At 36.2% G+C, this 26,603-nt stretch overlaps 3 protein-coding genes across 3 annotated transcripts in view; 2 read left to right on the top strand and 1 right to left on the bottom strand.

Moving 5' to 3' along the window:
- Window positions 1-4,243: 4,243 nt before the first annotated feature.
- Window positions 4,244-12,057, bottom strand: LOC132134849 (derlin-2). The gene is made up of 7 exons (XM_059547167.1): window positions 11,900-12,057; window positions 11,540-11,605; window positions 10,903-10,976; window positions 10,724-10,817; window positions 8,721-8,916; window positions 8,501-8,591; window positions 4,244-4,720 (listed from the first exon to the last, which is right to left on the bottom strand). The coding sequence occupies exons 1-7, from the start codon at window positions 11,990-11,992 to the stop codon at window positions 4,615-4,617; spliced, it is 720 nt and encodes a 239-aa protein (XP_059403150.1). The 5' UTR covers window positions 11,993-12,057; the 3' UTR covers window positions 4,244-4,614.
- Window positions 12,058-12,468: 411 nt separating this feature from the next.
- LOC132129610 (protein MIS12 homolog) lies at window positions 12,469-14,466 on the top strand. The gene is made up of 2 exons (XM_059541253.1): window positions 12,469-12,595; window positions 13,265-14,466. The coding sequence occupies exons 1-2, from the start codon at window positions 12,580-12,582 to the stop codon at window positions 13,894-13,896; spliced, it is 648 nt and encodes a 215-aa protein (XP_059397236.1). The 5' UTR covers window positions 12,469-12,579; the 3' UTR covers window positions 13,897-14,466.
- A 4,905-nt stretch (window positions 14,467-19,371) lies between these two features.
- LOC132134786 (cell surface glycoprotein MUC18-like) overlaps window positions 19,372-26,603 on the top strand; it is a 77,600-nt gene continuing 70,368 nt past the window's right edge. The window contains exon 1 of the mRNA XM_059547165.1: window positions 19,372-19,493. The gene's annotated coding sequence lies outside the window, so the exon portion shown is untranslated. The remainder of the gene's footprint in view (window positions 19,494-26,603) is intronic.

The raw sequence follows: 26,603 nt of genomic DNA, 5'->3' as shown, positions 1-26,603 counted from the left end.
TGTAGAAATAACACGCACTGCGCATGCGCGCACCGAATGGGCGGAGCTGCCTACAGTAATTCATGATTAATGAATTTGACATTCTGTCTGCGTTATTTATATTTGTTAATTTTATAAATGCAATTCTATTTTTACTGTTTGTACTGTATATGTGTCTTGTTTATTATTCATTTATTAATCTTTCAGTTTTAATAAATACATTAATGAACAATTCACTGACTTTTCAGATGAAACCCACAATGCAACAAAAATAAATCCACACACACAAAAATTATAATAAATAAATAACTAAAAAAAAGATCAGCAAATTGTCCATGACACTACTGCAATTATGCACAACCAAGGAAACAATATAAACTATCAATAAACAAATTAATGAATTAATGAATAATTCATTGAAAGTACATCATCCACTTTACCATAATAAACCAACCAACCAGCCAACAAATACAAACATGAGACTGATTCAGTTATTTGCACCATCTCTCTGTCTGTCTCGAGCTCATCTCCTAAAAACACAGTCAATTTACAACTAACAATATACTTCTGGGATGCAGAGTCCTAAGGCTTATGTTGACCATAATAAATAAGTAAATAAGCTCCTGAATAATCCACGGACCACGCCCACTATACCACAACAAATAAATAAACAAATAAATCCCCGAGGACACGCCCACTGTAGACGTGTAGCCCCTTTCTGTAATGACAGCGAATTGCATGCCCGGATTAAGATCTCTGCATAATAGCAGAAGTTTTACACCATCTTCAAAGTCTCTCTCTCTCTCTCTCTCTCTCTCTCTCTCTCTCTCTCTCTCTCTCTCTCTCTCTCTCTCTCTCTCTCTCTCTCTCTCTCTCTCTCTCTCTCTCTCTCTCTCTCTCTCGCTCTCTCACTAGAGAGAGAGCGAGAGAGAGTTCAACTCTCCGCTACTAAAAAAAACACACACAGACCCACAGCTTGTGTGGAAAGACGGGTGGGCGGAGAGAGGCTGGGAGGTCTGAAGAATTTAATAATTTATTTAAAATGCCCAGATGTTTGTGACACTTCTATAATTGCCATTTTACAGAACATGTGCAAGGCCAATGTGATCTATACTGAAGACAAAGGTAATTATGTTTCATCTGATTTTCATTTTCACTAACACTTACGAACAGCCATTGTAAAACTTTTTTTACGAAAAAATAAAATAAAATAATAAAATAATAAACAAGTGTAGATTATAAATTACTAGCAATTCCAGTGTGGTTTAGAATACAGAAACACAACATTACAGTATTTCATTGGCTATTTATTTTTAAGTAATATTTTTAAAACCAATCTAAGATCAGAAATCAGTATCTAATATATTTCCTTATTGCCTACTATTCCTTTACTTTATTTCCTTTATTGATTGTTATAACCATTTGGACTGTGAGTCTGCACTGACAATTCAATTTATGAATAACGGTCTATGTTCTCATTCTGTTTGTGAAAATATTGTACATTATTAAAATACTGAACTGTTAAAATAAACCAATTTTAAATCTAAAAAGTTTAATGGAATGAGATGCATTAGGTGGCATTGCAAAAGTGCTAAAACCAGTGCTAATAAAAGAATGACGCAGGAAGTCAGCTAATCATGTGTAAAGCTTGGTCTCTTGCAGAATGAGTGCCGTGAGCATGACAGAGCTAGAGAGACTTTGTTTGTGCGCCATAGAGATAAATCTGACATATTACAAATAAAAAAATGACTGTATTCATTCCCGCATATAGATTAGTTTTCTGTCATTACAAGTAGCTTTTAGAAGCATATTAAACTTACAAAAAAGCTTTCAAAGTATATCCAAACACAGTTTAACATTCTCCACCCAGGAAACACAGCTGACTGGAAAATAAGAAACTTCAAGCATGTGCCTGAACAGTCCTGAAAAGAAGAAGTAGCAGGAGTTTCAAGTATGTTATTAACTAAATATCCTTTTCTGATAGTGATATATCATAGAATCTGAACAGTTTCTGTTTCATCTCACAGATGGAGTTTTTACGTCAGTACTTCTGGATAATATTACTTCTGGCCATCATTCTGGTGTCTCTGTTGATAGTAATGCTTTTCATAATCATCAATGTTTGCATCAGTAAAAGAGGTAAAATACATCTGGAAACTGTACAGGGATTGTGTTCAACAGGGGTTAATTATCACACTTTTTACTGTGGTAAATTTAATGAATAAATTCACCACCCATTAACTCTATGTTTATAGCTTATTCTAAAAAATACAATAAAAAAAATACCCAAATATGATTATAATTTAAAAGGGTTGGACTATATTATTATAGCAGTTTGAATGTTGTATAACACTCTTGTTTGGTTAATTTTATTTAACATTTGTTATTTCAATCCTTCAATCTCTGTTTCCTGTTTTTCTAGCTGCTTGGTACAGTACAGGAGCAAGACCAAATCATTACCATGACACAAATTTAAAAACCCAGTAAGTCTGTCAGGCTCACTTAAGACTAGATGTTTATTTCACAAAATAAGGTGCTACACTCTAAAATAAATGACTTTTTTTTTTTCATTACAGGAACAACCAAGTTCATCACAAAGAGCTTGAGAATGAGAGACCACCCTTACCTTCCAGAGATCAGTTCAAATCCATGCATTCTGGTCAGTTTCGTTTTAATATATTATCAAAGATGCTTTAATTTACTTTACTCTACACATACCCCTTTACTTTCATTTTCATTTATGAGCAAAAATATTCATGAAGAAGGTTAATAAAAGGCTTTTCTTGAACTCGAGAGTCACTTCCCTTTGAAATATGAAATCCAAAACTCCAGTTTTGTAGCTTTCAGTCCATGTGTGTCAGGTCAGTAACATTGACAAAATGATCTTTTAGCAGAAATACACATTTAAAATGGAGTTTCTCCAGGAAAACTGATCAAAATATTGATGCCTCATGGCACACTCAGGCACGTGTACAAAATGTCTTTCTGAAAACTTTCAATAGACAAAAACTCCATAAAATAGTGAGTTGGCAAAAATGACATGACCTTTATAGTATGCCATGACTAAAAATCTGTCCCTCGCAGCCTCTTTTTTTTTTATCAGTGTTAAAAGGATTGCACTGAAACTAAAATTGTGTCATCAGTTTTGTCATTAATCACCTACCCCCATGTCGTTCCAAACCGTAAAATCGTTGTTTTGTTGATGAAAACCTGGAGGCTTCTGACTCTCCCATAGATATTTTGGAGATTATCTGATGAATGCAAACTGTGTATGCTATTCTGTGTTGAGACTACGGTTTCTACGTGTATTTATGCTTTGATTTGAACAAAAACAACGCATCTGTGAAGAGCGGCTGACACAGAAGAGCTTAAGCTGCTTGCGTCCAGCTCATATTCAAATGGCGCTATTGTGATGTGTATTTTGGTTTTCTTCACGTACAAAAAGTATTCTCGTCGCTTCATAACGTTACAGTTGAACCACTGATGGACTATTCTGGACCTTGACAGTGTAAGTTACTTGGCAGTCAATGGGACAGTCACAAGCCTCCCGGTTTTCATCCAAAATTTCAATCAATCTGAAGTCTTGCAAATTCACAGAAAATAGCTTATTATGTGGATGGGATAAATGCTTTTCAGACTTCTCTCTGCATATTACCACAAGCAAACAGAAATGTAACCAGTTCAATATCATATCTGAATTTCCAGTGGTTCAGAGTTGTGAGGATTTGGAGCCCGCATCAGACTATGAGGAGGTCTTGGATGAGACAAATCCTCCTGTGCCCCAACAACCCACCATTACTCCACAGTACGCCACCGTCGATAATAAAAGTCAAGACAAAGACACTGTCTCTGTGGATTACGAAGAAATTGAAATCCCTGATGATGGCGAGGATTATGATGACATAGTATAAAAAACAGGAAAACATTTAGTTTCCCTTCAGACGGACACATGAGCAGACCCAGAAACCAACTATTTTTCCTACATTTACTATTTTTAACTACTATATTATACATTATTTGAGCAAAAACAAGTTCTAAAAGCATGTAAAATAAGACAAGTTTGTTTACTTTCATAGAAACCAATCTTTCACTTACTATTGTTATAAATGCAATACATCTTCTAAAAATGTCATGCGATTTGTCATTTTCTCTTGAAGCATCACTTGAGACATTTGTGTGGAAATGATTATGCAAATTCAATCGATGTTGAGAATCTATAAACAAAAAGCTTTTTGGAAAAGAAAAACAACACACAGACAACCAGTACTCTGAAACTTTTTTTTATACATTTATTAAAAAAAAAAAAGAAAAAAAGTTAAATGGTGACTATCAATAGATATTTGTATTTTACAGCTGCTCAGGTTGTATTCGCTGTTGTTCAGGGCAGCAACAGCAACATATCAAAAAGTCAGTTCTTTTTTTGGAAACCTATGTCTACAGTCAGAAGATCATTATGGGCCTTGCCGATATTTTGAGGCGTATGATTTCCAGGCACACAAACTACAAGTCTCTCTCTTGTTCAGTGGGTGAAGCTCCTGTTCTTTTCTACACAAGCGAAACGAGTTTAAAGAAGAAGATTTTCCTTCTCTTGCTCTCAGAGATGTCCATTAGGCAGCAGGCACATGGGGGTTGAGACTAGCCTCCTAGTCGCTGACCCTCACCCCAGGCAAAACCTCCTGGACGGTCCTCAGGGAGAGGGTTGTAGTTGGCGTCTTCCTCAGGTGCATCAAACAGCATCTTACTGAAAATTTAAAAAAAAGGGATGTTTACTTCAAAACAAAGCCTAATATTTATATACTGTATTTTCTGGACTATAAGTCACACTTTTTTTCATAGTTTGGCTGGTCCTGCGACTTATAGTCAGGTGCGACTTATTTATAAAAATTTATTTGACATGAACCGCGAGAAATGAACATTAAACAGAAAACATTACCTCATTACCTTCTACAGCCGCGAGAGGGCGCTCTATGCTGCTCAGTGCTCCTGTAGCCTACCTCTGAAAACAAGGAGCGCTCTCTCGTGGCTGTAGACGGTATTGTTTTCTCTTGGTTCTAAATAAATGCGACTTATAGTCCGGTGCAACTTATATATGTTTTTTTCCTCATCATGACGTATTTTTGGACTGATGCGACTTATACTCAGGTGCGACTTATAGTCCTAAAAATACGGTGTGTGTGTGTGTGTGTGTGTGTGTGTGTGTGTGTGTATGTGTGTGTGTATATATATATATATATATATATATATATATATATAGAGGAAGCTAGTGTTAGAGGTCTTATATTATATATATATAAATATATATATAAGACCTCTAACACTAGCTTCCTCTATTCTTTATCGATTCTATCTGTTTTCTGTTTATTTATTATATTCTTTAAAAGCCCTTGCTACGTGTATTGTGTAAAGCTAACTGAGACTTGTTATAGCACCTGTATATCATTGCTGTTTTTGTTGTTTTTGACTGCTTCCATTATATATATATATATCTGACCCTGGACCACAAAACCAGTCTTAAAGGGATAGTTCACCCAAATAGCAAAATTATGTCATTAATAACTCGCCCTCATGTCGTTCTAAAGCAGTGAGACCTCTGTTCATCTTCAGGACACAGTTTAAGAAATTTTAGATTTAGTCCGAGAGCTCTCAGTCCCTCCATTGAAGCTGTGTGTACGGTATCCTGTCCATGTCCAGAAAGGTAAGAAAAACATCTTCAAAGTAGTCCATGTGACATCAGAGGGTCAGTTAGAATTTTTTGAAGCATGGAAAATACATTTTGGTCCAAAAATAGCAAAAACTACGACTTTATTCAGCATTGTCTTCTCTTCCGTGTCTGTTGTGAGAGAGTTCAAAACAAAGCAGTTTGTGATATCCTGTTCGCGAACGAATCATTCGATGTAACCGGATCTTCTTGAACCAGTTCACCAAATCGAACTGAATCGTTTTAAACGGTTCACGTCTCCAATACGCATTAATCCACAAAGGACTTAAGCTGTTAACTTTTTTAATGTGGCTGACACTCCCTCTGAGTTCAAACAAACCAATATCCCAGAGTAATTCATTTACTCAAACAGTACACTGACTGAACTGCTGTGAAGAGAGAACTGAAGATGAACACCGAGCCGAGCCAGATAATGACTCGTTCACGAGTCAAGAACCGGTTGCATCGGTTTTCGGATCACCAGTAGTTCTTTCGGACAGTTCGACTCAATAAACCGGTTGAAGAAAACGGTTCACCGGTTCTTTTGTGCTCGACGTAATGGCGTCATTTGCGATGATTGCCCTTGATTCAAGCCTTCGGTTTACTCGCGCTCATAACATTAGCACAGAATCAGTTCAGAGTCAATCACCAAAAGAATCAGTTCAGTTCAGACGCTCTGTGTGTCGGTCTGCTTCACGCTGAATCACACATGCACAGTATCATCAGCTCCTCGGTTCACGAATCGGACGCGTCTGACAGAAGCGGTTCTTGACTCGAGAACGAGTCAATCTTTTGTTCGTTATCTGGCTCGGCTCGGTGTTCATCTTCAGTTCTCTCTTCACAGCAGTTCAGTCAGTGTACTGTTTGAGTACATGATATTGGTTTGTTTGAACTCAGAGGGAGTGTCAGCCACATTAAAAAAGTTAACAGCTTAAGTCCTTTGTGGATTAATGCTTATTGGAGACGCGAACCGTTTAAAGCGATTCAGTTCGAATTGATGAACTTGTTCAAAAAGATCTGGTTACATCGAATGATTCGTTCGCGAACCGGATATGACAAACTGCTTTGTTTTGAACTCTCTCACAACAGACACGGAAGATAAGACAATGCTGAATAAAGTCATAGTTTTTGCTATTTTTGGACCAAAATGTATTTTCGATGCTTCAAAAAATTCTAACTGACCCTCTGATGTCACATGGACTACTTTGATGATGTTTTTCTTACCTTTCTGGACATGGACAGTATACCGTACACACAGCTTCAATGGAGGGACTGAGAGCTCTTGGACTAAATCTAAAATATCTTAAACTGTGTCCCGAAGATAAACCGAGGTCTCACGGGTTTGGAACGGCATGAAGGGTAAGTTATTAATGACATAATTTTGCTATTTGGGTGAACTATCCCTTAAAGTGTCAGTTTTTTGAAATTGAGATTTATAAATCATCTGAAAGCTGAATAAATAAGCTTTCCATTGATGTATGGTTTATTAGGATCGGACAATATTTGTCCATGATACAACTATTTGAAAATCGGGAATCTGAGGGTGCAAAAAAAAAATCTAAATACTGAGAAAATAACCTTAAAAGTTCACCAAATAAATTCTTAGCAATGCATATTACTAATCACAAATTAGTAAAAAAAAAAAAAAAAAAAAGAAAGAAAAGTTGAGATACATTTACGGTAGGAAATTTACAAAATGTCTTCATAGAACATGATTTTTTTTTGGCTATTGCTAAAAATATACCCCAGCAACTTAAGACTCTGTGGTCCAGGGTCACACACACACATATACATTAGATGTATACATAATATTATTTATTTCTTTGATGGTTACAGATTGTATGGCACAGAAGTATGGGTGTGAAAAGATAAAAACAGCATATTGATCTTTCATATAAATGGTTTCTACACATCACCATTCTTTACAATTTTTTATGTTTTTTAAAGTCATCTCTTAAGCTCTTAATTTCATGAAAAATGGCAGTTACAAAAACATGTTGAAATATTATTACAATTTAAAATAACAGTTTTCTACTTGATTAGGTTTTAAAAAGTAATTTATTCATGTTGATTATGAAATTCTGATTTGGTTTCTTATTTTTATTATCTACAAGAAGGGGAAGTCGTGGCCTAATGGTTAGAGAGTTTGACTCCTAACCTAAGGTTGTGGGTTTAAGTCTCTGCAATCCACCGAACCCCTAACCTCTAATTGTGTGTGTATGTGCACTTTGGATGGGTTAAATGCAGAGCACGAATTCTGAGTATGGGTCACCATACTAGGCTGTACGTCACTTTCACTTCACTTCACTTCCTCTAAAAAGTCATGCTGCTTAATATTTTTGTAGAAACCATAATTTTTTTTTTTCAGCATTCTTTGATTAATACAATCTTCACATGTTGAAAACAGTTAGGTGTCACGTTTATCACTTATCCTAGTCCTACCATTAAAAAAAGGAAGAAGTTAATACTTTTATTAAGCAAGGATACATTAAACTGATCAAAAGTGACACTGACAGTAAAGACATTATACGTTTACAAAAAAACTTATATTTCAAATAAATGCTGCTCTGCTGAAACATTAATAATTCAACATTTACAATAATAGGAATGTTTCTTTAGCATATCAGAATGATTTCTGAAGGATCATGTGACCCTGAAGACTGGTGTAAGATGCTGAAAATCCAGCTTTTCCATCGCAGGGATAAATTACATTTTAAAATATATTCAAAAAGAAAACGTGCAATAATATTTCACAATATTGATGTTTACACTCTACTTTTCATTCATTATATGCAGCCTAATAACCAAAGCTATAGCACTCACAGGACGGAGGGAGTCCTCAGCCATCTGCTCCCACCCGGTTGGTTGGGAAACACATCCTCCAGAAAGTAGTACACGTGTCCCACTGCGATGCCTTACATTGAAAAGACAGAATTCACACCAACAACAGATTCATTCATTACTATAAGTGTATAAAAAATGATTCCTTCATATTAAAATTTGCATTAATAATAACATTTGGATCATTCAGACAAATCTCTACCTAAAAGGTCTACGATGATGGAGTTTCCCAGCAGCAGAGAGAATCCCATGAGCACCCAGGGGAGGAAAGGCGCCTGGAAATTCAAAAGGCCGAAGAAATTCATGCGCACGCTTGGGTTCCTCCTGCTCCATATGTACACCAGCATGATGGTGAAAGCCTGGCCTAAGAACACAAGATTCACAAATGTGCCAAATATCTGCAAAGCCATTAAGAACATTATAACTAGTATTTGTGCAAATGTAACAGGCAATGTTTGTTTGTAATCTTATAAAAGCTTATATATGGTATACTGAATTGACCACAGTGGAGGTCAGCTGCTATATCGGTCTACATCTAGAGGTTAGAGTTAGAGGTGACTCATTTTGCTGTTCTTTTCTTCCCACGGTACCAGAAAACTTGTATTTCATTCTGTGAACTTCTCAAGAGACTAGGACAGGATGATGATCTGCAGCAGGGTTACTCAAATCTTACCCTGGAGGGCAAATGCACTGCAGAGTTTAGCTCCAACCCTGATCAACATCAGCTACCTGTGATTTTTTAATGATCCCAAAGACACTGAGCTTGCTCAGGTGTGTTTGTTTAGGGTTAGAGCTAAACTCTGCAGGAAAGTGGATCTCGTGGGCCAGATTTGAGGATCCCTGATCTAAAGCATCTTTCAGCTGTTACATTCCTTTTGTCAAGCCACTCTTGAACAACAGACAGCATCAGAAGCGTCTAAAGACAAAAAGGACTGGACTGCTGCTGAGTAGTGCAAAGTTATGTTCTCTGATGAAAGTAAATTTTGCATTTGCTTTGGATATCAGGGTCCCAGAGTCTGGAGGAAGAGAGGAGAGGCACACAATCCACATTGCTTGAGGTCCAGCGTAAAGTTTCCACAGTCAGTGATGGTTTGGGGTGCCATGTCATCTGCTGTTGTTGGTCCACTGTGTTTTCTGAGGTCCAAGGTCAACGCAGCCATATACCAGGAAGTTTTAGAGCACTTCATGCTTCCTGCTGCAGACCAACTTTATGGAGATGCAGATTTCACCTGCACACAGTGCCAAAGCTACCAGTACCTGGTTTAAGGGCCATGGTATCCCTGTTCTTAATTGGCCAGCAAACTCGCCTGACCTTAACACCATAGAAAATCTATGGGGTATTGTGAAGAGGAAGATGCGATATGTCAGACCCAAGAATGCAGAAGAGCTGAAAGCCAGTATCAGAGCAACCTGGGCTCTCATAACACCTGAGAGTGATCGACTCCATGCCATGCCACATTGCAGCAGTAATTCAGGCAAAAGGAGCCCCAACTAAGTATTGAGTTCTGTACATGCTCATACTTTTCATGTTGATACTTTTTAGTTGGCCAAGACTTCTAAAAATCCTTTCTTTGTATTGGTCTTTAGTTGTATTAAAAATGTTTTTTAGTTGTCAGTTATAAACATCAAAATTAACAGAAATAAACATTTGAAATATATCAGTGTGTAATGAATGAATATACTATACGTTTCACTTTTTGAACGGAATTAGTGAAATAAATAAAATTTTTGATGATATTCTAATTATATGACCAGCACCTGTATATTGTATACCTGTATAAGTTGGAACATTGCGTCCAATGCCATATGTATCAACCAATCAAATACTGTATTATATTATTTAAATGTATCCTTTGAATCTTTTCCTCTTTTTTTCAGTCTTTTATAAACTTATGATTTTAAATCATTTGAAACTTTTATTTTTACTATGTAGGTAGGTTGTTGATATTTTAATGCCATGTCAGCAGGGGGTTTTACAGGAAGCAAGTAATGTGACGTTATGTTTAAGGGGAATTAAGCGGATGAACGCAGCTTTCAGTTCCAAACACGATGGTAACTTTCAGGATGAGTAATAGCCAGAGCAACTTATTCTCTGCTCTGGAGCAAGTTATGTTTCAGGGTTTTAATGTGTTATATACAGAAGAGACAGAGGTTCTAGAGGTAAATGTAATGAGTTCTTCTCTTTTGAGAATATATGAAGGATACAGTCATGAGAAAGCCACCGAAGAGGAACATAAAGACAAAGTCAGCGGTTCTCCCTCTGAAGGACCCCTCCTCCAGCATCCGACAGTACCGGTACCTGTGAGACTCTAGTCAAGGATCCATTACACGGACTACCTACACAATCTAGCGGTTCACTAAGAACATGATATAATAAAGGATACAAAAATATCATGTTGAATAAGAAGTTGAACCCAACTGGACCAAAAAACAAAAAGTTGGTTATTAGTCGCCATACCTATGGAAACACACACAAAGAAATGTTTAAATCACATGCTGCAATATTAACCCTTTCGTATCATATTTAATACACTATTTTCTAAGGACTCCAAATTATCAACATGATCAAAACTTTGCTGAAAACCTACTGTACACAATCTTCTATATGCCTTCTGTCATTTTAATTATAGGCCAATTTTTTTTATATAAATATAAGTAAAAGGCCTTCTAAAAATTTCCACCTGTGTTCTGTACACGTTTTTGCTGTGAGATCTTGAAATAATATTTATGAATCATTAAGGTATAACTTTTATATTGCTAGCTATATTTCAAAATGAGGTTTAGGCCTCTAAAATACAAGTGAGCTGGGGGTTTTTTCTTCTCAAGTATGAGCTCCATATTATTCTGTATCATACTACAGGAGCAATAATGTATACAAAACATAAAACTCTTTTTTTCTTATTTATATTGTATATAGTCTAAAGGGTTATTATGACTATTATTGAATATGTCAGGGTTTTACAGGTTAGATATAAAACAAAGCAGACTTTTCTTCAAAGAAAAGCTTATTTTGACCCTTACCTGATAATTCCTCAATATTAAATCTGGGTTGAAGTAAAGCTGGAAAGGTGTGATGAGTTCTAACTGCTGTGAAAACAAATGAAACGCCATAATCAGATACGAATGACATGTTGCAGGCACACAAACGGTGTTTAGTGCTGACTTAATATCACACTCAAATAATAAGTGAAATCAAAAGCAAAGTTACTTTCAGCAGTCCGTTTGACATTTAACTGTCAAGGTAAGACATTTTACCGGAGGTTTTTAAGTAAATACGTCCTGATAGCATCCAACAGGAGACCAGCTATGCTTTAACTGCAGAGGGACGAGGACACGGCAGAAAATAGCGCTTGAGACCCTGATATTCATCCGTTAACTTACCACGGCGGCTGTAGTGAGGACGCAGGCGGTGGTATAAGATCTAGTGACCACTGGAATCTGTAAATATTCCTGTCGGATCGTCTGGTATGCCATTTTTTGGAGCAACAACGCTGCTTCCGGTACCTTCTGGACACGTCATCATCTGGGAAAGCGAATAAAGGAGGTGGTTTAAGTTTTGAGGAATCTAATTGGTTATCGCTTTGCGATCTCGCTGCTCTGGTTGGTCCACTAACGTGGCAATTACTGTTTTATCCCAGCGGCTGTATGGCATTTTTCTATTGGTTGGTAAAGATTTGGGTGGAAATATTGTAATTTTTTGTTGAACTGAAAGTTTCACATTGGGATGGGAATGCCCATAAAATAACAACAGTAGGGTTCGAGTCAGAAATAAAAAAAAAATTGAATGAAGAAAAGATTTCAGAGCCAAGGTAGCAGCTGAATGTGTATAGATACATATCTATGCCTGAAAAAATAGCAAGACACTGTTTCACTTCATAATGGATGTGTTTATTTCTTAAAAAGTCCAAAATCTATTTAATTTATGGTTAGTTTATTTTTTAAAGCTTCTACGCATTCACGTCGTTACGCTCCCAACCACCAGGAGGCGATGTAGCGCTTCCAAACACACCTATCCTGAGTGACGCACGAAGAAGGTTGAACTGCGCGCGCGGGCAGCGGAGATGGCAGAGAGCGGAGGTAAAATTATTCTTGTTTTCCAGCCTTTTTCCTTGAATAACTTACACAACATCAACAATATCATAACGAGGGGAAAAATAGTTATGACATTTAATCTGTAACTCTAGAATCTTAGAAAATATTTAGTCAGTTTTACATGTAGGTAAATGTTATTGTCAGTTTCATATGGCTAACGTTAACGTTGTTTTGAGAAACCGCAGTAACGACACAGCTATATTATATACGCGTGTGAACGTATGTATACGTTATATGATTATGTATGTTTATATGTACATAGATGTATGTTTATATGAATATATATATATATATATATATATATATATATATATATATATATATATATATATATATATATATATATATATATATATATGTGACTGTTGTGCATATGTTTGTATATATGTACATATGTGTGCATATATACATAGACATATTCATATATACATATATGTACATATATACATACATAGATATATATGTGTGTGTGTGTGTGTGTGTATATATATATATATATATATATATATATATATGAAATGTTTCTTGATCAGCATATTTGAATAATTTCTGATTTCTGAAGACTGGAGTAATGATGCAGAAAATTAAAAGTAAATGCAAAAATAAATATATAGTGTATATATTTGTGGCTTAACTTGTCTCTCATGACCATAGTTTCAGAGGGATCGGAATCCCTGCGTCTGTATGAAGCACAGTTCTTCGGCTTCACCCCAGAGACCTGCACTTTACGAGTCGGTGATGCCTTTCGAGACTCCTTCAATTACATATTGGTCGCTGTTGAATCTGTGTTCGTGAAAAGATTGTGTCCAGGCCAGGATCCCCCAGCGCAGCTCCGACTGGCAGCCCGAGAAAGCACCCAAAAACTGCGGCAGTTCTTACAGGAGCGCTTTGAAATCATGTTTCAGCGCATGAAGGGAATGCTGATGGACCGCGTCTTGTCCATCCCTCGCAATGTCCTGCTGCCCGATGACCGGCTGCATCAGAAGTACCCAGAAGGCAAAGAAGAGCTCATGAAGCTGCAGGACTCCATTACAAAGCTTCTGCAGGCTTATCAAGCTGAGGTGTGCACCAAGCAAGCGCTTCTCGCTGAGCTTGAGGAGCAGAAAGAAACGCAGAAACAGCTGGATGAAGTGCTGCAATGGATCGAGGAACTGAGACTTTCATGGAGGCGAGAGGGAATAGGAAATTTCCAAGACAGCATCCGACACATGATGGATACTGTGGGACAACTGCAGGATGTTTTAGGAAAGATTAACAAGCGAAATAAAGGACTGGATGAGGTTTGATGTTTTATTTGTAACGTGACACCTCCAAACTACAGCCCTGTGATGAAATTGCATTGTCCATCCACCAGGGGGAGACAATCTATTTGGTACAATTACATTAACATGCTAGTAACACAATCGAAGCAGTACATTTGTAATCAAGATATTTTCCTCAGACATTTGAAATGCAGCCCAGCTCTCCTTCCTCAAAGTCATTGGGTTTTCTCAATTACGATTCAGTGCCTTTGATGTTCGGTACAGTGAGATCTGCATTAGATTAGCCCAAATTTCCCACAAGGCCCAAACTGATGTGTCCAGCAGTCTGGTGGGCTTTACACTTTACAGAAAGTTTTATGTTGTTTGAGGAGACATTCTAAGGTCTTGCCCTTAAAAAGATTGTAAATTCATATTGACTTCTACAGGACCTCATCACCAGCAGAGGAACACCTCTGTTTGTACATAGTCTGAATCTAAATGACAGTACTTGGATTGAGTTGCTAAGTGCAAAATTTAGAAATAAATGTAATAGACTGATATGCTAGTAGTTTTGTCCATAACTGTAAATGGCAATAAAATGAGTTTGTGTTTGTATTACAATGCATTCTTTTCCACAAATGAAGTATATACTGAAATATATTTGTATGGGGAAGAACAAATAAATGTAACCTTTTCAGTAATGCAACACATAATTTAAATGTTAAAAATATATATAACTTTTAATAATACATTGGATTGCACTCTTAATATCATCTCAGATACAGTAAATCCATCTTTCATATTTAAAAATAATAGAAATCAAGATATAGATCCTGATTAGAATAAGATTTTTGCAGTGTTAACCTTATGAGGCACCCAGGGCATGCTGGAAACCTCAAAGGGTAATGCTATTCTCATGTAAAAATGAATCATAGCACTGGATTTGCTGGAGGGCATGCACCTAAATGAGACAGACACAGTGAAGGATCAGGTGGATTAGAGGAGGGAGGTCCTGCAACCTGCCTGACTTTACGTCTGCCTCTTTCATCACTCATTAAAGACGTATCCAGAGCAGCTGGGGCCATCCATAAAAAGTCTTGCTGGATGAAGGCATCACGATCCGGACAGCCTGGCCTCAATCCCTCCTACCAATAAAGACCCCTTATCTCCACACACCCATGCAATGACAAGCTGGAGTCAGAAAGCCTTGCTTCAGCCTGAAGATACTGAGGTGATGAGTTATGAGAGAACAGCAGTGTGGAACCGAGCTAAGTTTAATAAAATGCATCCTCTATAAATAGAGACTACATTTACATGCAACGAAACCAACGAATGGTTTCCAGGGCTGCCAACTCTCACACATTCAGCGTGAGACTTGTGCAACTGAAACTTCTCACGCAGTGAAAACCCTCAAACAAAAGCAACAGCACCCTCATTTGAAACTGATAACAGGATATTGGCGGCACAGATATTGCAGAATCCAATGCATATTTGTGTTGTGCTCTGGGGAATGTCAAAAGTTTCTACTTACAACGTGTTTTTGTAGAGTTGAGCAATGCAACCAATCACAGATAGTTGATTTCTTGACCATTGTGTTAAAATAGTAAAAGTCACTCACTGCTCAAATTTTTTTCTAGTGTTTTCACACTCATGAATCATCTCATTATAACAACCGAAGCAGTGGTGTGCATAGACCTCAGGAGGGGTAGGGGAAAATGGCGTTACGAGGGCACAGTTAGGGTCCTGGGGCACCTAGGGGCACTTTAAGTCCTCTGCTTAATCTGACCTGTGTTGCATCCTGATATTAGACCACACTATGCTGGTTTCGTCTGGCCAGAGGAGAACTGGCCCCCCGACTGAACGGGTTTCTCCCAAGATTTTTCCTTGTCCATCACTGATAAGAGTTTTTGTTCCTTGCCACTTTCGCCTTTGGCTTGCTTGGTGAGTTGGGGACAAACATGAACTGATTCAACGGAATGCTTCGGGGAATCATTCTTTTCCAATTCACTGGAATGAATCATTTCAATGCAACATGTAAGAGAGGTCTGTTTATGATGAACTGATTCAATAGACTTTCCCAAACCAGACTTTCTTGTGCTATGTAAGCAAGAGAGAACCATTAAGGATGAGCCCAAATCAATACAATGAATAGTGCTACATATGTGTGACTGAGGACCATTCGATGAACTGATTCAATCAACATGAGAAAGAACGGTTTAGGGTGAACCGATTCACTAATATGAATCAGACTTTCTAAAGATAAGGACAAATGCGAGAGTGATATGAACTGGATGAACTGATTCAATAGTGTGCATCAAACTTTCCAGTTATAAATACAAATGTGAGCGTGGATACTTGTAGATACATATGTGAGAGAACCGTTTAAGATGAACCGATTCAATAGAGTGAATCAGACTTGCAAGGCTAATTAAGTGTGAAAGAACTCTTTGATATAAACTGATTTGCTAGAATGAATCAAACTTTCTATTGATACACTGATACAAATGTGTGTGAGAGTAAAGCAATAAGCCCCAAGAAGCCGTGGTTTACAGTGAATTTATAACGGCTAAGGGGCGTTGCTAGGCCAAAACACACTCGAGCAGATGAAGTTCAAAGCTATTTTTTTAATACTCCTGTGGTACAAATGAGGAAAGTGAGAAAAGACCGAATCCATTTCATGTCACTCAACTTAGTTAACACAAAACTTATCTTTCACTGTGATTTATGCATGGGCCTACCAGATCATTTGTGGAAGGTTGTGTGAGAAATATTCTATCTTAAATTAGTTGCATAAAACCTATACATTTTTTTTAGGTAAAACCAGACTGTGAGAGACGTCAATACAGCCAAGCAGCTCATGTGGGCAATCAATAGACAGTTGAAAGCTCTGCTTGCAATAGCAAATCTACTCCTTATTCAGTCAGAATGAATCAATTCTGCATACAGATTATCCATTTTGAGGCCAGCTCAGGATTTTCTTAAAAACGGCTATTAATCACATCTATACATACTGATGCAATCATCTGCAAAAAGACAGATATTTATTTTATATCATTTATATTTCATTCAGTAAAGGGCTTCCTATTCCAAACAAAGATATAAGAGGAAAATACACAATATTGTTGAGGTGGAAATGCTCTTTTTGCAATCAACTCAAGTGTTTTTGTTCAGATCTTTGAAACAAACAGAGCACGGCCCGCTGCTGTCCCCGTTGCATTGCATCACACCAACACTACAAGATATTTTGTTGCTTTGGGGATGTATCATTTGAGAGCTAAAAATAGTTTATATCTAGCCAAACATCAAGGATGCTTACTTTAATGTTCATAAACCTGGTCTTTGTTCAATACTTCTGACAAACTGTGATTTTAGGAAGGGGAAGCTCTGCGGGGTCCTAAGAAGTGTTAACTAGAGAGTGAACAATGGTTATTAGTGGTGTTCGCTATCATGACTTTTGCTCATACTTCAAGGGTCTACCAAAAATGGAAATTCTGTCAGCATGTTCTTCACCTGCCTTTCTTTCCAACAATATTCTTCAAAATATTTTGTAGAATGTTGATAGCCAACCAATTTTGGTGACTTTTGATTTGCATTGTATGGATTATTACATTCCTCCGAATATGTTCTTTTAGGACTGCAGATCATGTGACGTATTGAAAAGAAGTCTGCTGTTACAAGTCTGGTCAAGACCTATAATTTCAACCCAAAATTATGGGAAATGTTGGAAAATTATTGGAAAATGTGCCTGTGGTGAAATTTCATCAAAATGAGGTTGCTTCTGGAATGCTTCAAAACACTTTCAAAGTAAAATGTGCAATGAGTATGTAAAAGCATGCTCAACTTTATCTGAAACAGATGAATGTAAATCAGTGTTTAATTATTTTGGTTGTACGTATTGCAGGAGTTCAGAAGTGAAATGTTCATGAGTCACACTAAAATGTTAATACTTTATTGCATTTGAAAATGATGTACCACCTACTGTACACTAAAACCTACCCTGAACCTAACAGACACGATTTTTTTGCATCATAAAAATTCATTTACTAAAGCAACCATGCCATTTTAACTTGATTCTACAAAGTGTTTGATCTCTTGTATTGTGTTTCGCAGGATGCATACTGGAACACTTCACAACACTATACCAGGTGAGGTACTAAGCATGTCATAAAAGCCAAACATATTGTTCTGGTCATGTGATGCAGACAACAAAATGTACATTTAGAAATCATGCATTATGGTAAAAGTGTTGTGAGGTCATGTGTATTGTGCCTCTTTACTGATTGATAATCTACCCCTGTAATAACAGTTTGTGTGAAAAAGGAATAAAAGTAGTGTTTTGCTGCAACTATTTTTCATTTCATCTGTAGTGAATTGTATGCACTGGAATGTTTTTGGATTTTTGCAAAAATGAAGGTATAGGGGCATGTTTGCGTTTAATAATTTTCAGCTACAGATAACAGATGAGCAAAATAAGACCTCATTGACTAAAAAAGGGCCATAAAGACACCAAAAAGTTGCACTAACAACTACATAGTACCCCCCAAAAACTGATAAAATGTATTCAGAACACCATAGCAACTGCATAGCAATGGCTTGGTATTGTGACGGCTGATTTTGAAGCATTTTTATGCTTCAATTCAAAGTCCAATGAGTCCAATTCAAACTACCTTTGTAAATGGTATAAAATTGGATTAATATCAGATTTTTGTTAAGGCATCAGCCTGAACTATCAGACCTTTTATTTGTTGCACAGTGGGCTGTTGTGTCACCATTTTTCATTCTGTTAATTCCAAACAAATGTGATTAGATTTGGATACTTTCCTCATGAAAAATACAATCTGTGGCAAACCATCCGTCAGGTCTCCTGCATGGTGATGCAATACACATTTGTTTTGTTACCATGACTACCAGTGAGGATGAGTAAAAGTGACTAATCTCAATCTGAAAAGAAAATATCAGATTTGGCCACATATAACTTACCATTTGACTCCATCAGATTTCAGTGAGAGGAGAAACAAAAATCAGATTTCCATGTTAAAGCCTACGAGAGATAAAACGTTGTTTATACCCTTAAAGAGATAGTCCACACATAAATTCAATTCTGTTATCATTTACTCATCCTAGCTTTGTTCCAAACCTGTATGACTTTCTGTCTTCTGTGGAACATAGAAAATATTTTGAAGAATTTCTAAAATGTGTGTGTTTTAATACAATGCAAGTCAATGGTCACCAAAACTGTTCTGTCAGGATAAATATCCCCATGCAAATCTTCTTTTCTATTTTCTCCACTTCAGCATTACAACATGTAACAGTCCGGGTAGATAAAACTGAGAAATATTTAGGGCCTCCAAAGCAGCTTTATTAATCCCCCAAAATCTGGGTGAGGAGCATTTCCACAGTGTGCCCATCCCTTGGCCTTCTGGCCGTAAGCAACAGGAGTGCATTGTGGGTGGGAGAGCAGTCTTGGCATATTCTGGGGGACAGCTGGTGACAGACTGTTTGTTCTTCTTTAGGACGCCAGCCCGGCACAGTCAGGGAGAGGTCACCTTCTCCATGCCTTACTGAGCTCTGAGAAGTCTGAGATTCATATTCATCTTTCTATCCACTGTCCTTCACATTCTCAGCCACCAAATTGGCACCAGGTACGGAATACGTGCTGAGATGCCTTGATCTTTAGCTGTTTCCACAAACACTGGATGAACTGATATCTCATCCAGAGATATAAGCGGATTAAGACTGGCTGGCAGAAATATTTTGTCTGAACGAATGACAGCAATCATGATGATTACATTACAATTTTATCTCCTCATTGTTGGGATCTGCTGAAAAGAGCAGCATATCTGGTCAACAGCATATGTTTTGGGTGTTGGTCCCCAGCATGAGATGACTTATGTTCAACCATGACTTACTACTGATTTTAATTACAGGATACTGAGTTTTGTTGAATTTTGTATTTTTTTTTTTGCTGAAAAATTATATATACATTTTTGTGCATTTCTTGCATTTATATATAAAAAGAAACGTACAAATACTAATATTTTGAAATATTTAAAATATTATTTTGTTATCATCTATTCTTGTGATCACAAAGCTGAATTTTCACAAGCTATTACTCCAGTATGCTGATTTGCTGCTCAGGAAACATTTCTCATCAGCGTTGAAAACAATTGCGCTGCTTGATATTTTTGTCGAAAGCGTGATCGTTTTTTTTCATGATTCTTTGATGAACAGAATCATAAAAAGTTCAAAAGAAAAGCATTTATTTGAAATTGAAATCTGTTTTAACATTATAAATGTCTTTACCGTCACATTTGATACATTTAATGCAGACCTATAAAAGTATTCATTTAATTAATTAATAAAAGTATTAATTTATTAAAATAATCTTATTAACCCAACACTTTTGAAAGGTATAGGTGTACAGTACATGTTTTGAAATCAATAGTATTTATAATACTTATAAATAAATATTTATATAATTCAAAGCTGTAAATTTCTAATTTTGAGGTCTTAGTTTAAGAAAAGTTTATCATTTGTATAATTTTGATCAGCCATCTTTTTGACCATTTTTTGGAATGAGTGATGATTTGATGATTCCCCCAATATGTGTGGTATTTCTTGGACTATCATAAGAATAACCCCTGATCAGTTAGACTAGCACCTCGGCAACACTATCCAGCTTAAACCAGACTGTGCCAGCATGGAAACTGAGTTGAGAAAAAAAAAAACCTCAACTTTTGCCTTTGGAGGAGGTTGGGTGTGGATGTGAATAGGTGCACCTCTAGCCATCAGCACAATAGAGGGACCCACGCAGGCTGGAGAGCAGCAGTAATGCTCAAGGAGGTGTGGGGCTCTTATATTCTGTCACTCATTGAGAGGGGGATGAGAGCAATATCCCGCTGCACAATTACCCCCCCCCCCCCCCCCCCCCCTCAAAGACCACATTAACAAAGACTGGCACCGCTCCAAATACAAAACAGGACAAGGCAGATGACGGGGCTTTCACAAATGTCTGTCTGTACAATTGTGAAAATGTGGGCTTTATCCATGCTTTGGACCACTGAATAATCATATGCATGTAAATAAATGCTACATATTTATAAAAGTAGATATTCAAGTTCAAAAGAATTTGAAATAGAAATCCTATGTATCCCAATAAATCTCTAAACTTTCACTTTTGATCAATTTATTGTATTATTTAATTCAATTCAAGTTTATTTGTATATCGCTTTTTACGATACAAATCATTGTAAGGCAACTTTACAGAAAATTCAGTTTCTACAATATTTAGTAGTAGCTTATCAGTGGTGATCGTCAGTTTATGTGCGTATGGCAAAAATGTATAGAAAAATCAATTAAAGACGTAATCAAACAAATGATGAGCTATTATTATATGATGCAATCAAACTTATAGCAAAATTTTGGCAATTTTTCTTGCTGAATAAAATTATCAATTTCTTCTTCAAATCTTATCAAAAACTTTTAAATCTTATTTTATTGTGGTTTCCACAAAAATATTATGCAGCAAAAAATCTATGTTGGACGTTTTGTCATCGGCAATAATTTATATTTTAAAATATATATATTAAAAAAATGATTATTTTTAATTGTAATAATATTTCTGCTTTTTACTCTCTTTTTTAATCAAATAAATGCAGCCTTGGTATAATAGTTCTTTGTTATCCAATAATTGTTAAATTTTTTTTATTTGTATGTGTGTGTGTGTGTGTGTGTGTTTAAAATGTAAAAATTTTAACCCATGAGTTTGCAAAGGTATGATGCTATAGAAGAGGCTTTTATAAAGGGTTTTCAGATGGTTTATTTGCTAGCGCCTTTAAAGGGTGTTAATGAAGATCTTCAAAGGAAAAACTATCCCTTGAGATCACAGTGCTCAGCTACTGTATTTGAAATACGTGAAATGCATGTATTCAAAAACAGAATAGAGTTCCTAGCACATTGGGACAGGGGTTCAATTTGAATAATTTTTAATTTTTTGGCAAAATGGTTCTTTGCAACTCAGTGATCCCTGTTTAAGGAATGCACGTCTGTGCATTTATTTAATTTGATGTGTGGCATGCTCTGTTTTGTCTGAAAGTTGATAATTATGGTACAAGAACTAAAGAAATGTTTTAAATCTTACCATCAAATTAATACAAACTATAATTATAAGGTGTTGTTTTTATTGTTCATGTTTCATATTTTTATATAATAAAGTAAACATCCAACAAACATCTTTAAAACTGTTTTCTACTCATATATTTAAGTCATGTATACCCTACATTCCGCATGCATAAGATTTAATGTCGCATTTCAGACATCTGTGGTTTTGAAGCTTATATAAAAAAAGAAAGCTCCATACATGTCAGTACTGGAGTGGCTTCAGGCTGATACCATCTGTAGCATTATGGTACTGGCATCTAATGGCAGCCATTTGTGCCCTACCTAAGAAAGAGATCTCTGTTAACAGCTCATAGCAGTTGAACTATGTGGTTTGGTTTAAGGCCAGGAAGAAAACTGACCAGGTGTTACTGTACTATGTACAGCAGTGTAATGATATAAGAAACACATGTTAAATCATGCTACCTGGCTACATTGTGAAAAATGTATTTGAAAACAGTAATACGTAATTATTTTTTAAATATATATAAAAATAAATAAACACATAAAAAGACAAATAAAAAGCATATGCTTAAACATTTTAATTTAATAATTAATATTTATAATATTAATATTATGATTGCCATAATGAGTCAGTAATTCGATTCACATCATTCTTCTTCTTCTTGGGTACTTCAAGCTGCATAAATGTAAAAGTAAATATGTATTTTTTTTTACCAGCCTATTAAAGACTAGGTAACAGTTCTAAGTCAAGTCACCTTTATTTATATAGTGCTTAATACATTACTGATTGTGTCAAAGCAGCTTTACAGTGTTAAACAGGAAAATAGTTTGTCAATAATGCAAGAGGACAATAACAAAGAGTCATTTTTCAAGCTAAAGTCCGTTCATTGATGATTCTGTGCAATCAGTCAAGGGTCCCCAAGTCAAAGGCAACAGCGGCAAGGAACCAAAACTCCATCTGTGACAGAAATGGAAGAAAGAACCTTGGGAGAAACCAGGCGCAGTCGGGAGACTAGTTCTCCTTTGTCCTGACGAAACCAGCATAGTGTGGTTTAATTCCAGGCTGCAACACAGGTCAGGTTCTACCCATTTCTTTGGCCTAAACATGTCAGGTAAAATGTCTTTTTTGAATCATCAGGATGTCAAATCATTTTACTGCTCAGAAGAACAATTCAGAACTTGAATATTATAGAAGAGATACAAATAAAGCCTTCTCTTTCTTTTGAGTGCTGTAATAAAATTCCCTCAGCCTCTTTCTGGTGTATTTTTTTAATTGTCTGAATACTAACAGCTTTATGGTAGATTGAATATTTATATCTACTTTTTTTTTTGCATTTCGCATAGGTGATATAGATGAGTATTTTACTTAAATATATATATATATATATATATATATATATAGTTTTTTAAATAATTGCTGTTCATTTAAATCGTGAATTCGTCAAAAAAAAAATACAGGCAAACATTTCTGGCAATATTTTCAACTAGATTGCACAGACACTATTGGAAGAGAACTGAACAGAGCTGGATCAATGATGAGCTGACTTTAAGTGAAATATTGACTATTTACTATTGTCCTCTTGTCTTTTTGACACACTATTTATCCTGTTTAATACTGTTAAGCTGCTTTGACACAATCAGTATTGTATAAAGCGCTATACAAATAAAGGTGACTTGACATGAATATGAATTAAATTCAGTAAAATATATCTGTTTTAGGACAAGCATTTTATATATTAGGAAATAATAAAAATAATAGTAAGTCTAAAATTATGTAATTGTTTATTATTGTGCTTGTAATTCGAATTGTGTGACTGTTCTTTGAAATTCAGTAAACTTGCTGTCATACATATTCAGCATTTAGTGGGTGTGGTGTACATTTTAAATTCACACACGAGTTGTAAGTGAGCCAGTTCCTAAATTATGAATTTTGTCCAACGTTGACCTACATCTATGTGGGAAAGAGGTTCACTTTATATGTGAAACAGATCAACAGTCATATCTAAGATTAAACACAGTTTAAGAGAAATTCATTATGCACACTTTGCTAACATTAAAATGATGAGTTCACTTTACTGATGGAAGTCTTTATCACATTATGAGTCTGAAAAGCCATCAGGCCTCACGCTAGTAATTTATGATTTATCTTACCTGTATGATTGCCCTGAGGAAGTCTATAATGGAGGCCTCCCTTTGACAGAATATGCCTCTCACCCCCTCTCAAAATGCTTTTTCTGAAAGTCGACTCATTTTGGAAAAGCTCTTATCAAATACATGCACAAGTCAAATATGTGGCTGCTAGCTGTGCCTTTCAACTGCAGCGGTCATTTGATTATGCCCGTCTACTGAAAGTACAGGCAATTCTGCCCCTCCTTGCAAAAGAACATGGCTTTCCACAAAGAAAAGATTGTGTTCAGGGACTTTTCTGCATGTATAATGGTCCCCACCTACTAAGATCTAGTGTTAACATATCAGCCATTCAGCAGAGCTCTTTAATGCTGGATCCAAACAAGATCGAGCTTGCATTTGACCTGCAAACTGAAAAAAAACATCCTATGTGCTTCTTTCCACTCAAAGCCACACAGCTGGTTGCTGACATAGCATTTTTTTTCAAAATCTGCATAATATATTTAAAATAAAGAGACAAATACAGATGCTAAGGCAAAGCCCCCAAGTAAAATTTTTGTCATCTAACTTCCCCAGCGCAGTTTGTGCTATGAACATAAAAGATATGAACTTTAAATGTACTTTTCTACATGTTCAAACTTAGGATTTCTGGATAAAACAGGTATAAAATGTTTAAATATTTACATTTTCAACAATTTATTGATTTTATTGTTATAAAGAATATGGACTCTTTCTCCATGTTACCTGTTTCGAAAATGTCTATTTTTGTTTTGGTCTGTGTGATTCCACGCACTGCCAGTTACTCAATAGTATTTTGACACCCAGGGTTGCCAGATGGTGTAAAACACCGCGTATTGTAGCCATGGAAGCCAGCAACCGAACTGGGTCAAAGACTTCAGATTCTCCCTGATTTAAAAAGCTCTATGACCAGAGGCATATTAAAACACAGATAAATCAACTCATCAACTTTCATCACCATTCAACATTCTCCAATATTTGGACTACAGCACCCATTTTAACCGATAGCTGTCAATATTACATACTGCACCTTAAAATCTATGACTCGAATATCTGCATTTTTGTATTCACACCAATTCCGACAGCAATACCAAAAAAAAAGTGCATTATAGTTGCTACATTTTTAGCAAAAAGGGAACGCCACAGTCCTGTTTCTGTTTTCTCTAGTCAATCATCAGTTTTCAACAAATTTTCCCATTTCTGCTGCATTGATAGCCAAGTTTATTCAAATCCCTTCTTTTAAGTTACGGTAACATTTACCTAACCTTTAGTCATTAACCAAAATATTATACATTTGTTGGGTTTTGTTCACTTTAGCAATTCCCAGAACCCCCTACCAACCTCTTAGCACCCTAGCAATCCTAACAACGCCCTGGCAATACACACATTCAAACATATATAACTGTTTGCATCATTCCCAAAAAAGAATGACATGATGCATTTTTGGAAATCCTTCTTTCCCTCCTTAAAGCCTCATCTCTTTTCAGACAGCTGTTGTCTGCCTCGGTCTCTCCTCCACTCCCCCGCTCTTTCTCTTGTCTCCACCCATAGCAGCTGCTCCCTTCTTATTGACTACCATGTGAAACTGGCATAAACTATCCATGAAATCACTCCACCATTCTTTGCCGATCCACCCCCATATCTCTGAATGACTCCTCTGCACTTAACATGATATAGCCTTTAACTTGACACAATCCCTTATAGAATATATAACATAAAACTGGATGCTTCACAGACACCATGAAATCAGCATCAATATATTTGAGGTCATCTATATGCTAACAGAGAAGCATTTAAAATTTTCAGTCTGGGAAAACAGATGAAAATATTTATGACTTGATATTTATGGCTGTTCACAAAAATTCTGTCCTTTTCACAAGTACTTCATCAGTTTAGGCTAATGCATAAAAAACAGCAGTTCTAATTTAATATTCAGTTTCACCATTTGACAGTAGGTGACGCTTATAAAAGAAGCAAAGATACCTCTATAAACAAAGCGTTGTGCAACTTTCTGTTAATTAGAAGGAAATCAAGCATACTCTCGTAGTTTTATGTAACAGCAGCAGATCTGGTCATGTGACCAAAAGCACAAAAACTCATTGATTGGCTAGCCTTATTTGCAGCACGACACAAAAAAAATATATCTGGAAAAATATATGTTGCATTGGTAGCGTATGCAAATGTTTGTGTTGATCTGAACAGATGCATTTGAGCCAATTTTTTTTAAATTAAAATGTTTACCATCAATGATGTTTGCACTGAACATTTATCTTTGCGTTAACATGTCTTAAACTGGATAAATTTCATTTTAGGTTATCTTGTTCCAAATTTCACACCGTTCATAGTTTACCTTGGGTCAGAGGCATCACGTACCCCTTCAGATTTTGAGCCAAATGTTGTCATCTTTTAGTTAATTTTACAGTACTTGGAGAACAGTACTTGTACACTGAAAACTAAAATACAGTATATTAATAAGAATCCTCATG

The sequence above is a fragment of the Carassius carassius genome, chromosome 4 (assembly GCF_963082965.1).
Source record: "Carassius carassius chromosome 4, fCarCar2.1, whole genome shotgun sequence".
Taxonomy (NCBI): domain Eukaryota; kingdom Metazoa; phylum Chordata; class Actinopteri; order Cypriniformes; family Cyprinidae; genus Carassius; species Carassius carassius.
The sequence above is the reverse complement of the archived record's forward strand: the minus strand, read 5'-3'. Positions and strand labels throughout refer to the sequence as shown.